Below are 13,118 nucleotides of genomic sequence, written 5' to 3' on the forward strand. Positions count from 1 at the left end.
ACATTGACTAAAACGTTGTGCAACTTTGGGACAGATGTGGACAAGGATACTTAATTTAGGTTTTAGTGATGCTAACCACAAGTACTAGATTGAAAATCGTCGAGTGAGCGAAGTATGATCACAGGACGTCACACAATTGAACACCAGCTGACAAATATGCAGGCAACTGAGCGTTCAGCCCGGCACTGCCCTCTAAGCAATGTCGTACCCAAGAAAATGATATCAGGAATTTCAGTATAAATACATGCCAGGGTACCCCTGCAATGGATCGCCAGCAATCATGTTGGAGGCAAAAGGTGACATAATCTACAAGTGAACGAAGTGTCTGTGTTCTAATTTATTTTCTCAACTTATCAAGAAAAATAACGCACCTCGGGCAACCCACATGGATTCTTTGCACGCACACGCAAGTCCAAATCTTCTACATACATTTTTGTACTAATCTACAGAAGGGGCGACTCCAGATAAATAGCCTAATATAATGGTTTCTACAGTGAACTCAGGGGTAACATCCACTGAGGGTGCTACTAAGAATCTGTATAAGGAATGCCAGTGGAGGGCAACCAAGTTGCGGAATGAAGAAACTGCCCAACTTGAAACTTGGTGACAACTGCGGGATCTGTGATTGCTGTCGACCAGTTTACTCTTGCTTCAGTTTTGGCTCCAGGTCCAGTGTTACCATATTCCCCGTAGAACAGCGTAGTAAAAGCGAAGTCACCTGAAAACAACAATTCAACACTGTCAGCCGCAGTTTCTAAAAGGAGTTGGCTGTGCATGTACTAGGCACGTAATTCCAGAATGCGACCAGGAGTGAGGTTGGTAAGCCAATAGAAATATACCAGAGTATGGAAGCCAGCCAGCGCTGTCAATGATGGCTGACATGTAGGACTTCATGATCACAGTCAGAGAATATTGCTTCCAGGGCCGCCCCAGGTAAGTGAGTTGTTGTGACGAAGAATTCAGTTGGAGCAGGTCCGGCGTTCCGTCGAGCGTGCAGTCCTGGATGGAGAACCCCGTCCATTGCCCAGGATCGGTCCTCCCTTGCGCAGTAAACACATTCTGTTTGCCAGGGAGGTTGACTCTCGCTAGAAGGGTGCAGCTCTGCAGCACTGCTGCGGCATTTCCGAAGACGAAATCAACGGTGCCGGAGATAGTGCAGTCTTTGTAGAACTGACGAAATGCATGTGCCCAGAGAGTGTCTTGGAACCCGTGCAGTGAGCATTGCCACAACGCGCTCTTGTCTGCCGAGACTCGGAGCGCTACGGCTTGTTGAGCTACGGCGCCGGCCGTGTTCAGGATCGTAAGGCCCCTGGCCATGAAGCCTTCTCCGGCCACACCTGCACACCCTCACAGCCAGGTCCCCGTTTAAGCAAATCCAACTAAATTGCAGCTGCCATGAATCATGCATCTGTCAAAATGACCAGATAGGCCACCAGTTCGACGAAAAACGCCTTACTCTCTAGGTGTTCATGCGGCATGCTGGGCCTCGCTATGATTATCAGCTACGATGCCAGCGAGTAACCCACTCAAAACAGGCTGTCAAAAAAATAAAACACGAAAATCGCAGCGACATTATGTAGTGCAACGTATGCTCGTGCAAGGTTGTCCGTTGTCAGAACCCAGTCCTTTGAGCCACAACTTTCGACCTCCCACCAGTGCTTTGACCGTGTCTTGAAGCTCTTTATCACAATATTATTGTGTAAAGCGCACCGACAAACGCCATAGCCAGACAGCTCGCACGTCTGCATGTTTTCCATGGTGGTGAACAAAATTTCAAGATATGGAAAATAAAGGAAGTGGTTGAAGTATTGAAGGTGAATAGTCACGCCCTACCGACAGTGGCAGACTTGAAGGTGGTTATGCTCGGATTCTGCACGCTTCGGTTTCCTGTGATAATGGTTTGATTGATGCCATCTCCCAGGAACATGACATTCTTCGTTAGAAAGGGGACCCTCACCACCTCGTCATACACGCCCGATTTGATGTGGATTACAAATCGTATGCTGCTGTTGATTGGTGCAGCATCCACTGCCTCCTGAATGGTCGTGTAATTGCCTGAACCGTCCTGGGCAACTGTAATGTTTGCAATGGGAAAGGATTCCTCGAGCAATAGTCTCCTATCCTGTGATCTCAACCAGTTGGGAAGAGAACCAGCAACATTCAAGGAGGAACCAGTCGTAGATGAACAGGAGTTATGATTCGGAGAACTTTCACACGATCCACCTGAAATCGACAGAGGATTGCTCCTGCGAAGCTTGAACTGTGGCGAATCTTCAGTAGAGAGCAACATACGCCGTGCAGATTTTGACAGAGGCCCACGGGAATTACCTAAGAAATAAGCTGGTTGCCACTTCTCCAAATCATCACCGTATACTGCGAATGAGTTGACAATTGCAAGTGCGTTGCTGACAACCTGGAAGGTCTGGTTCGCCTGCTGTCGCAAAGGTGCGCTCTTGACGGTCTGGATTCGTGACAGTGTGTCGGAGCAGGCTCCGGTGACAGTGAGTGCTCCACTAACCCATGTTCTGAGCTCGTTAATCGGCGGCTCACGGTTCTGTTCTGGGCCCGGAAACTTGGAGAGTGTCTCAGACGAACTCGTTAAGTACTGAAGGCCATATTGCAGAATCTCGAGACAGTCATCCACAATGCTCCCGTAAGTCGCGTTAAATATAACTTCGGGATCTAGGTTGTAGGCGCGGCATCGCGAAAGAATGCTAGTAACGGCATCTGTAGCAGCCGCCACAGCCAAGTTGGGGATCCAGATCGAGTCAGACTCAGCGGCGGTAGTGCCTACGATAGTGCTCTTGCATGTATCAGGAAACCTCGTTATATTACAAGCTAATGCAATGCGATCTAGCGCTTTGCTGATATGTCCGGCAGGTTTATCCTTGTCGCGCAGCCTCGGAATCAATACCGTTGGGATGAGAACAGCAGCTGCAACGAGGATTACAGCAGCCACAAGGACGAAGAAGATGCAGCAGCCTTTAAAATTGGAGCGCTGTTTTCCTGAAGGGGAGGTACCAGCTTGGAGAGGTCCTTTACCAGGCGTATCCATGAATTCCTGCTTTGTTAGCAACCTGTCACGCAAGCCAAGCCCTAGCTGTAGTTTCTCCGCCCAAATGCCCTGATATTGTCTTCTTTACCGCCCCGGCAGATAATCCATGTGTAGCATCACACTCGCTGTGCCCGCAACTGCAAGCAATACCAAGGAATCTCCTAAACATCCTGTCTCACCAAATCCGTACCAAAAAAATGAAAACAAATAAATAAGCCTCAAACAGTGTGGACGAGAACTCCAGCTAAACCATCCGACATCCCAAAATCCTGCTCACACACCTCCAGCCCACGCCCTCACATGTATCTCCACCACATCTACCTCTGTCGAACCCAATTCTGCTTGTTCGCTCACAATGTATCTATCTGCAACGAAGTGCTCGTTTCGGACGCGCGGAATCTCGCTGTCCCCACGATTTGGATAAATTGAGGATGGTGCCAACACCTGAGTTTTACGCGTCATCATGCTGGCAATCAGGCTTTTCTGGTGACAGGAATAGCATTTCCAAGCTGGCCGCGAACCGAAGAAAATGACGAGATTTGAAAGGATTCATTTCTACACTTCGTCGGATTGCATGCAACATTTATGCTTCTTCGCCTTCCAGTTACAACACACCAATGTGAGCTTCCGACGAATGCAAACTCTGTACACAAATTCGGTGAATATATATATATATATATAAATATAGATAGATGGAAGGATCTGAGAAGTTAGAGCGAGCGACACTGGCATTGTGCATAAATCACAATAACGGAGGGGCTGTACATCCAAGACTCTTTCGTTTCATGCTAAGTTTGTTTGGAACATGGGAACTTGGACTTGAACGTACTCTCTGTCCGCCACGCCATGTCACCCTGCTTGAATGAGTCTTGTACAACTGGGACCGGTAATTCAGGCGTAGACCCATACAATTGTAGGCATATACATTCCAACGTTGCCTTCCCACTGCGACCCCTTGCTCCAGAATTGTTAGATGCATTCTAACTCAAAGAAGGGCATACATGAGACCAGGTGAGTCTTCATCCAGGCTTTACAAAGTTACACGTGCGAGTCTGATTTGTGGGTTGTAAGGCAAGTAAGGCGACATTTTGCATGCTCAATCAGACTAGCGGGCGATTATCGTGGTCCGGAGAATGCCTAGAGTGGAACCTCAGTCTTCTCGGAACTCTTACGCAACTGTAGGTGTGCAACCCCGCCAACGTGCCATATTTCAAGTTCGGGCTGTTCGCCCAGATTGTTTCGGCAGTATCCTCACAATGAGAGTCATTCCATGATGAAAACGCTTCTCAAACTGGACTTATTTAAGAAAAGATGAAGGATTACTCCAGAAGTGTGGTATGTTATATATTAAAGGATATAATAATTACTGAAAGATACATGAAGGCTCATTATTGCAAAGGAAACAAAAATTAATTTAAAAAATTAAACAATATAATGATACGATTAAAAATTATGCCATGGTTTTGCATAATCTTATTAATACCTGTACACGCTTTGAAATTTATGTATTTAGAATTTATAGTTCACCCATGACTAGTGTAAAGTTGTGGGCGAGCTGTTGGGTGATGCAATGATTTGTTATGCTGTCTGTCTCTTTTCCTATGAATACAAGACACTGAATGTATCATGTGCATGGTGATGCTAGCTATGATCACCATGCCAGTGATAACCCAATCCAACACAATAAAACACCAGGCAAGACAAGCAGGGCAGAGCAGGAGCTCGCTCTCCTTTGTCACGGGCAGGAATTACAAAGGGATCGAGGATGGGAACGTGAATGGGAACGAGGCCAGGCAGGCGGGCACGGCGATGAGGATGGAGGGCGGGGGTGCCCCCCCCCTCTCGTGGCATCAGGCTTCCCTTCCCCGTTCCCTTCGCTCCGCTTCCCATGCTTTCTTCAAATTATCATTATACTTATTTTTTCAAATCAAGGTGTAAAATAAAATAATTATATTATAGATTTTATTACTATTAAATTCTGTATAAGATAAAAAATTTAATAAAATTATATGCCAATAATATAGGAATAAATAAATATAAATAGAATTATTTAGAACATAATTTAGTTGAAGAATTTTTTTTGTGTAAATTAGATTTCCAAGTATCTTTAAATATGCTTTGTAACAATTGGAACATTACTAAGTAGTGTCTTTTATTTGATAAGCTATTATAGAAGCCTTCCAAAATTTAGATGATGTCTTGCAAGTCTTGTGGTTTTTTAAATGCTTTTATGTAACTTTCTTTTAGTTGATACATGTAAAAAAAAAAATTAAAATCATGTTTAGTCTTACCATTACTTCTGTTATATTATATTTTTATTCTTATGAAAGGTTTATTTTTATTTCTATTTTTATAAAAAAATATTTTCCATCTATACATTATTCAATTTTTAATATAGTTGTAAAAAAGATATAGTTTTAATGTTTTATTAAAAAAATATTTTTAGATTTAATATCAAAATTCGATAATATTTTATAAAATAATGAATGAAATGTTTACTTTTAAAAAGATTGTAAGTTATTTACCTCATAATATCTATAAATTTTAAAAAATAATAATAATCTTTTTATACTTTCATTGTATGTGTAAAAATTCTTAATATATTAAAAAATTTATATTAATATTAAAATTTTAAAAATAAAGGTGTTACAATATGAATCTTAAAAAATAATATTAATTAATAGTTATAATGAAACAATTGTATTTACTATAATAACTAATTCTAAGATTTATTAATTATATATTTTAATTTAGAAAGAGGTTTTTTTTTTAAATAGTTATACTAATTTAATTTATTCTTTTTGCAAAGAATCATACAAATATAATTACAACTTTTAAAGAATCAAAAGTTTTATTTATTTAATTCTTAATAATACTATGTTTAAGTTATAGAGATTTTTTAATTAAGTACAACAAGTCATTGAGTTCCAAATTCAAAGTTAATATACTATATTATCATAACATTAAACTTTTTAGGATATCATTTAGTGAAATTATTGTATCTTTATTCTAATCATTTAAAAATAATATATCTATTATAAAATAACTTAGATGCAATTAAAAAAATACTTATTATTATTTTTAAAATAATAAAATTATATATATATATATGCTTTAAAATTTTGAAAACTAACAATTGATATCATATGAGATGTCAAAAATATAAATCTAGATAAAATTCAAAAGATATTACACTTAAGTATCATTGAAGAGAGAAGAAAGTAAGGAGAAAAAAATAGATACAAGGTATAAAATAACTATAATAACTATTGTCTAATACAAAGAAGCTTAAGAGTCTTGAACCAAGACTAGAGTATAAGAAAAATGTTAATAAGACTAAGAATGGCCTCACTCTTGTCTCCATATATTCTAACTACTAAGAAGCCTAAAATCCATTAGATTTATGGTCCAATCATCAAATTGTAAGTTACTTCCCACTTTGCAATTAAAAAGTGAGAAACTTGTGGGACAAATTTTAATAGCCACATGATGTATTGATAAAGATATGAAGATTTAATCAACATCCAAAAACTTCTTTAATTTTTTAAAAATAAGATACTATCTACTTAAAATATTCTACTTACTTTGACTTACTTTTATTTACTTTTATTTACTTCTATTCACTTAAATAATATAGGCATTTGTTACATGAAATGATATTGCACTCATCAATCAATTAACTTTTGAATCATATTACAATGTACAAAATTTATAATTCATTTTTTAGATATTTTTAAATAAAAAATAAAAAATTCATTTTTTTCTTTAAATAAAATTTTAGAAAAATTAATTAAAAATACCTGTAATTATATTTCTATACTTCTATAATTTTTTAATAATTTTTGTGATTTCTTCAAATCTATATAAAAAATAGAAGATATGCAAATCAATGTAATATAATTTATAATTTTATAAATATAAGAATAAATTACATCTACAAAAATATTTGTGTTGACATAATTATAAAGATTATAAATATATTATTTAACAAAATTTTAAAATAAAAATATATCTAATAAATAAATAATTTTTTTATATTATGCAATTAGATTCTTAAATAATATTATGTTTTTTTATCTTAATTCAAATTATTAAAATATAAAAAATATATTCATATCTAGTAGATAATATTTGAATGGATCAAATATCAAATGTAATTCAAATAATAATAAATATATTTAACTTAAGAATATTTATTTACAAATTTCTAAATAAAATACTATAGTTGATATACAAATAAAATTTATAATTTTATTATTTAAATAAATTATAAAAAATAAAAATAAAATACATTCATGTAATACTATAAAATATCAATCTTGTATTTGGAGATATTATCTAATAAAAAAGCTATGGAAAAATTTCCAAAGAGCAATAAAGCTTATGGCCAAGCATAAGGTTGTATGTTGTTTTTATATTATCTATCTAATGTATTTTAATGCACTTCTACTTATTCAAAATATTTTATATATTTTTTTAGTATTATATTAATTTTTTTAGAAAATTAAAAACAAAAAATTATATATATTTTTAATTTCTTGCACAAATAGTAAATTAATTCACGTTTTGAATGAAAATCTAAAACCAAAATCTTGATGCATGATAATATTATTAGAAGTTGGAATTAGACCTAATAATATTTCAAATATCTGATTTTAAAATGATTAATTTTTTTTAAGTATCGATTTTAAATCTCCTAATGGAATATCATTCAACCTGCAATAGATTTTTACAGGTTGTGAAGCAAATTAGAACCCCATTAACTTTGAAGAACTTGTATTCTATAAAAGGAATAATATCACAAAACATGTAATACTAATGTAAAGAGTTATTGTTATTATTATTATTATTACTACTATCATTATTATTTTAAAAGAGGTAGATTAAATTCTCTTAAAATTTTTTGTGATAAAAATTGATTGATGTTTTGATCTACCAGTGCATTTAGATATTTTACATATCTACAGAATTTACTTTTAGAAGTTCACAAAATCTGAAAAGCTATCATAAAACCACTTCATAAGTATTGTAATTCTTAAGAAGCTTTTAGAGGACCTTCTTATTATTATAATAAGTATACATATCGAGGAAGGAAGATTTGATCTCATTATCAAATCTCGTGTTACATCGTGTGTAGAATCTACGGCTGAGTAAGAAAAGCCTATTGCTTACTTACTTACTTACTAACTAGCAGAGTGGTTACGGGTGGCATGGAGAGGGAGAGGAGGAGGGCGAGCGAAGTATACGTTGGCCCTACTATCGTGGGTCGGATTACCGTGCCCTCTCTATTCCCACGCAGTGGTGGTGTGGAGGAGGACGAGGGGGAGGAGGGAGGCATGTAGGTATGTAGCATCGTCATCATCCATCTTGGTTTGCGGAACATTCTCCCAGCATTAATTAATTAGCTCTGCGGCATTTGAATTGCGAGGAGGGAGAGTGTGTCTGTGGTGTGTCCCTCCTTGTTTCTCTTCTCTTCTCCACTCTCCTCTTGGCTTTGCTTGCTTGCAATAGTTTTTCCTGCTCCCTCCTCCCTTCTCCTCCTCCTCAGCTCAGTCTCCTTCTTTTCCTCCTCCTTCTCCCTTCTTCTCCTCATCCTCCACCGAGGATGCTTTGCGCAGGGAATCACAAATGCTTCTAGGTCTGGTGGTGTGGCTCTAATTGCGGGTCCTTCCTTGCTATCCAGCCAACGCAAAGGGGGTGATCCCTACCTCACGCTATGATGCGTAATCCCAGCTCTACTTACATTCATATCTTGCTGGATTGTTCGCGTGATGGCTCACTTGAATGCGGCTCTCAATGACCTAGGTCAGCACCAAGTTGCTGTTCTTGCGGACTGCCTTCACTGGGCTGAGAAGCTTTCCAGGGTGATGATTCTGGCGTTTCTGTGTATTCATTCTACAATTTTGAGGGATACGCGTGATTGGCATGAGATTGCAAATGCTACGGAGGACAGAAATTGACCTCTGCAAAATGTCGAATCACATCGCACAAACAAAGTAAGTTTGGTAGCTTGTGGAGATCAGTTAGGTCGAATTTTTCCAGCAATCATCTTGAACAGGTTTTGAAAGCCCGTTTTCGAGAGATCTTTGAATCTGCTGTGTAGAAATGCACCGTCAAGTTTGTCAATTGAAACGATCGGTGCTTGAACGCAGGGTTGCTTGCTGTATGCCGAGTCATGAGCTGGCTGGACGTGGTAGACATGCAAGCTGATGGTGCTGTTTAATCGACCACTTTCCAGAGTTGTGCCTTCAATGGCTCCCACAACTCGGTCCGTCCGGCTCTCGATGGAAGCAGAGGCGTCGTGTAAGAGGACAGCTTTCTCACCTGCAGCCATGTATGCTAAGAATCCAATACGTACGGTTGAGGGATTCCAGGATGAGACCAATTTGAAAGTATATAAAGCTAAATCGAATGAGAAACCTGGGAAGGGATTGCAGCAGAAGTTCAGAACTGGGACAAAGAAAAAGACGAAGTCGTCTCAGGTTGACAAGGAGGAGATAATTGCAACTGATATGGAAGATCTCTGTACCTCAGATGGCACTTTGGCTGATTTTTCCTTTGCGAAAAGTGAGGTGATGACGATCCGGGCTAGTCTGCTTTCTTGGTACGACAGTAACCACCGTGTCTTGCCGTGGCGCATAAATTTGTATTCTTGTTTGGAAAATCCTTCTTACAGTGCTGATGGAGCTGGTGAAATCTGCAAAGAAGAGTCTGGAGTTGGAGTGATGAACGATGCGTCGCTCTCTGGAGTCTTGTGTAGGGATTCTATGCACAATGCGGTAAATCAATACTCCTAATCTCGACAGAAGTCATTATAATTTGTTGGCATGTAAATTTGATACAATGGAACGAATATTAAATGCTTAGAGATATCATTGAGTATAATGTACAGAGAACAGGATAGTGTTTCTCTGCAATTGAAATTTTGAAGAGTTATCTCGGGTTGCTGCACTCTGAATCTAGAATATTAAACTGGAAAGCGCCTCGAGATTTTCGATTTCTTCTCGCAGTGGTAGGGGCTTATGAGCTCCCATACTCTTACCAACACACAAGTGAGAAGGTTCAAGTAATCGTCTGCTAAAAGCGCTTCAAATCTATTTTGTAGCCTGTGAATTATATGTTAAGAAGTACCCTGGTGTTACAGACTGAGACTGAAGGGGAGAGGGCCTATGCGGTGTGGGTCTCAGAGATGATGTTGCAGCAAACAAGGGTAGCAACCGTCATCAGTTACTATCAGCGCTGGATGAGGACTTGGCCGACTGTTTATGCCCTTGCTCAAGCCACTCAAGAGGTGAGTTCTTCAGCATTTATTCCAAATTCTAGCGTACAAAGTTGCTTGGTAAGCTTGATCCTGGCTGTATTTCACATCAAGGTGCCTTACATGACGAGGATTATTAAGTAACGCTTCGTTTGCAATTTTTGGTGAGATCGCAGGAGGTCAATTCAGTTTGGGCAGGCTTAGGTTATTACCGCCGTGCTCGCTTTCTCCTCGAGGTATGGACATGTGTTTCTAATTGATCCTTATTTATTGAGATTTCCTATTAAATGGTTCTGCGGTCACGGTAGAAACCTAAGATCGAATGGCATACTTTTACTGTCATCTCTAATTAACCTTTCTTTTGTTGTATAGGGGGCTAAAAAAATAGTAGAAGAGTTCGGAGGTGAATTTCCTCGAACTGCTGAAGAGCTACAGAAAGTGCCCGGCATTGGAACTTACACTGCCGGTGCTATTGCTTCCATAGCATTCAAACAGGTTTGGCGGCTAATTATTTGAACTTATCTTGTCCCTGATACGTTAAGTTGCCGATTTAGTATACGCAGTTAGAGTTCTTGTGTGTGAACGCACTTTACTTAGCTCTCATGATTGACCCTAAACTTGTGAGGCGGCGATGCAGGTAGTCCCAGTAGTTGATGGCAATGTTATCCGAGTATTGTGCAGACTACGAGCTATTTCGTTGAATCCAAAAGCATCTACAACTGTGAAGCTTTTCTGGTCAGTTAATTGTCTGCATCTCAACGAGACATGCAGATTCTAGTACTGTTTTGTCAACAGCAAAGTGCTAAACTTTTTATTATTTGTATTTTTTAATTTTTTTTTCATTGTTGAACTTCTTGTTTTTGCTGTTCTAGCAGCATAATATATCTCTTCTCTAGTGTGTAATTATAGAGTAGACCTTCTGCATCGAGCTCCCTCGCCTGGTCGAACTGCATATTTAAAACTCCTAATTAATTGAAAACTCCTCAGGCAACAAATAGTAATTTATCCAGAACTGTTTATTGTTATCTCAGATAATAATGGACTTAGTGATCCTCTCTGTGTATGACACTGCAGGGCCTTAGCTTCACAATTAGTTGAGGAATATCGACCAGGGGATTTCAATCAAGCTTTGATGGAACTAGGAGCTACCATCTGCACACCTACAAGCCCTTCTTGTGCTTTGTGTTCAGTTTCAAGTCAATGTGCAGCGCTAAAACTAGTCCATCGTGTTGAAAAGAACGTAACGTCAGTGACATGTTTTCCAGCTAAAGTTCCGAAGTCTGCACCTCGAGAAGAATATGTCGCAGTGTGCATCATAGAGCTTGAGTCTCAAACAAAAATGTCTAAGGCAGCCTCGTCTTTGCTACTTGTTCAACGACCTCCGAAAGGGTTACTAGCTGGTTTGTGGGAGTTCCCATCTGCGCCACTGGATAATCCCAACAGCACAGAAAAGTCCAGGTTAATGGAAATGGATAATTACCTGTGTGACACACTAGGATTTAAGATTGGAAGCGGAGGCTATACTGTAATGAAGCGGGAAGAATTCGGGACTTACGTACACGTTTTCTCGCATATTCGTCTTCACATGTTTATTCAATGGATGCTACTGAGTACAGGTAAATTTCTCAAATTTTTGATGGCCGATGATATCTTTGTCCTGACTGCTTCAGCGGGATACTCCTTCATGAAAATGCAGATATAAAATTTAGTATATCTTCTTTTCATGCGTAGGGACGGTAAGATTATTTCTTGTACCAGATATCCTTCTGATTGTAAGGGTCGTATACTTGCAGGAGAAATCGAGGACAAAAGTACCCCCAAAATGCAACGTTCTGTCGTAACAAAATGGGTTGACTTGGATAGCATGAATAGTCTTGGATTGACATCTGGTGTCAAGAAGGTGCGTTCTGTTTTTCCCTTTCATGTGTATCAGAGGTTTTTAGCGGCTTACGACGTGTTTGCTTCAGCTTGAGTCTTGCTGCGTACCTCATCCAACCTCTCTTTGCTTTTCTGAGTATACGCAAAAAATGTTTATCTTAGCATTGAAACGTGGATTTAATGCTTACCTCGCTGTCATGACATAGGTGTACGAGATGTTCTCTGCATTGCGACAGAAGCAGTTGACCTCCTCTAAAACTATCAAGCGGAAAAGGAGTAACTTGGTCTAGATCCTTTGTACAATTTTTTGTAATAGTTTTAGTTGTACACAGTTGATACCCTCTTTACCTGGGCAATACGTTTAGGTATTATTCATCGCTTTAGTTCTCAGTTGTAGAAATGAAAATTGGGTCTGAATTTCTCTTAACTGCCTGTGGATGCATCCACGAAGTCATGAGTGCTGAGACCAAGATCTTCTAGGAATTCGCAAGTTTCTTTTTGCATTGGTAATTTGTATTTGGATTCTAGGGACAGAAGTTGTATTTTGATTTATGAGTACACATTCTTCTTTGGAAATGTTACCAGAAGCACACATCTAAAAGATCTGGTGCAATGAGGACAGTTATTTGATTCAGGTTACCTTCTAGTGTATTTCCTTACTTCATGGTTCTCATTGTAATCAACTTAGTGCTGTATCACATTATATCCGAACTTCCTTTGCTACTGAAAATTCAAAGTTTCAGTTGTAAAACTCTATGGATCAGAAAATAACTTGATGCTAAAAGAAAATCGTGCTTTGTTTTGAAGTTGATTTCGTTGTCAAGGGATTTTGAACAAGAATGAAGTCTCAATTCTTGGGTAGTAAAATTAACGTCCTGTAATATATCGTTATATAAGTCAAGTCTCAACACTCAATACCTAATGCAA

The 13,118-nt window shown here is 38.5% G+C and overlaps 2 protein-coding genes across 3 annotated transcripts; one reads left to right on the plus strand and one right to left on the minus strand.

Moving 5' to 3' along the window:
- Nucleotides 1-205: 205 nt before the first annotated feature.
- LOC112295284 (pectinesterase 2) lies at nucleotides 206-3,377 on the minus strand. The gene is made up of 3 exons (XM_024546635.2): nucleotides 1,834-3,377; nucleotides 840-1,337; nucleotides 206-718 (listed from the first exon to the last, which is right to left on the minus strand). The coding sequence occupies exons 1-3, from the start codon at nucleotides 3,053-3,055 to the stop codon at nucleotides 528-530; spliced, it is 1,911 nt and encodes a 636-aa protein (XP_024402403.1). The 5' UTR covers nucleotides 3,056-3,377; the 3' UTR covers nucleotides 206-527.
- A 5,444-nt stretch (nucleotides 3,378-8,821) lies between these two features.
- On the plus strand, nucleotides 8,822-12,830 carry LOC112295285 (adenine DNA glycosylase). 2 transcript variants are annotated; one of them, XM_090244144.1, is made up of 10 exons: nucleotides 8,822-9,051; nucleotides 9,208-9,659; nucleotides 9,764-9,834; nucleotides 10,200-10,346; nucleotides 10,490-10,549; nucleotides 10,686-10,808; nucleotides 10,951-11,048; nucleotides 11,388-11,929; nucleotides 12,107-12,213; nucleotides 12,398-12,830. In XM_090244144.1, exons 3-10 carry the CDS (start codon nucleotides 9,781-9,783, stop codon nucleotides 12,479-12,481), a joined length of 1,215 nt encoding a protein of 404 aa, XP_090100270.1. In that variant the 5' UTR covers nucleotides 8,822-9,051; nucleotides 9,208-9,659; nucleotides 9,764-9,780; the 3' UTR covers nucleotides 12,482-12,830. The 2 variants fall into 2 exon arrangements, with proteins under 2 accessions (XP_090100270.1, XP_024402404.1); XM_024546636.3 differs by having other exon boundaries at nucleotides 9,208-9,834.
- The last annotated feature ends 288 nt before the right edge of the window (nucleotides 12,831-13,118 follow it).

The sequence above is a fragment of the Physcomitrium patens genome, chromosome 18 (assembly GCF_059467195.1).
Source record: "Physcomitrium patens ecotype Gransden chromosome 18, ASM5946719v1, whole genome shotgun sequence".
Classification (NCBI taxonomy): Eukaryota; Viridiplantae; Streptophyta; class Bryopsida; order Funariales; family Funariaceae; genus Physcomitrium; species Physcomitrium patens.

Bases quoted from the DNA above. Each gene is read 5' to 3' on its own strand.
- LOC112295285 (XM_024546636.3), top strand. From the start codon at position 9,265: ATGGTGCTGTTTAATCGACCACTTTCCAGAGTTGTGCCTTCAATGGCT. The intron at 10,347-10,489 runs GTGAGTTCTTCA...GTGAGATCGCAG, and splicing joins TTGCTCAAGCCACTCAAGAG to GAGGTCAATTCAGTTTGGGC. The intron at 10,550-10,685 runs GTATGGACATGT...TTTGTTGTATAG, and splicing joins GTGCTCGCTTTCTCCTCGAG to GGGGCTAAAAAAATAGTAGA.
- LOC112295284 (XM_024546635.2), bottom strand. From the start codon at position 3,055: ATGGATACGCCTGGTAAAGGACCTCTCCAAGCTGGTACCTCCCCTTCA. The intron at 1,338-1,833 runs GTAGGGCGTGAC...GAGGGTGTGCAG, and splicing joins CTTCAAGTCTGCCACTGTCG to GTGTGGCCGGAGAAGGCTTC. The intron at 719-839 runs GTATATTTCTAT...TGTTGTTTTCAG, and splicing joins TGGCTGGCTTCCATACTCTG to GTGACTTCGCTTTTACTACG.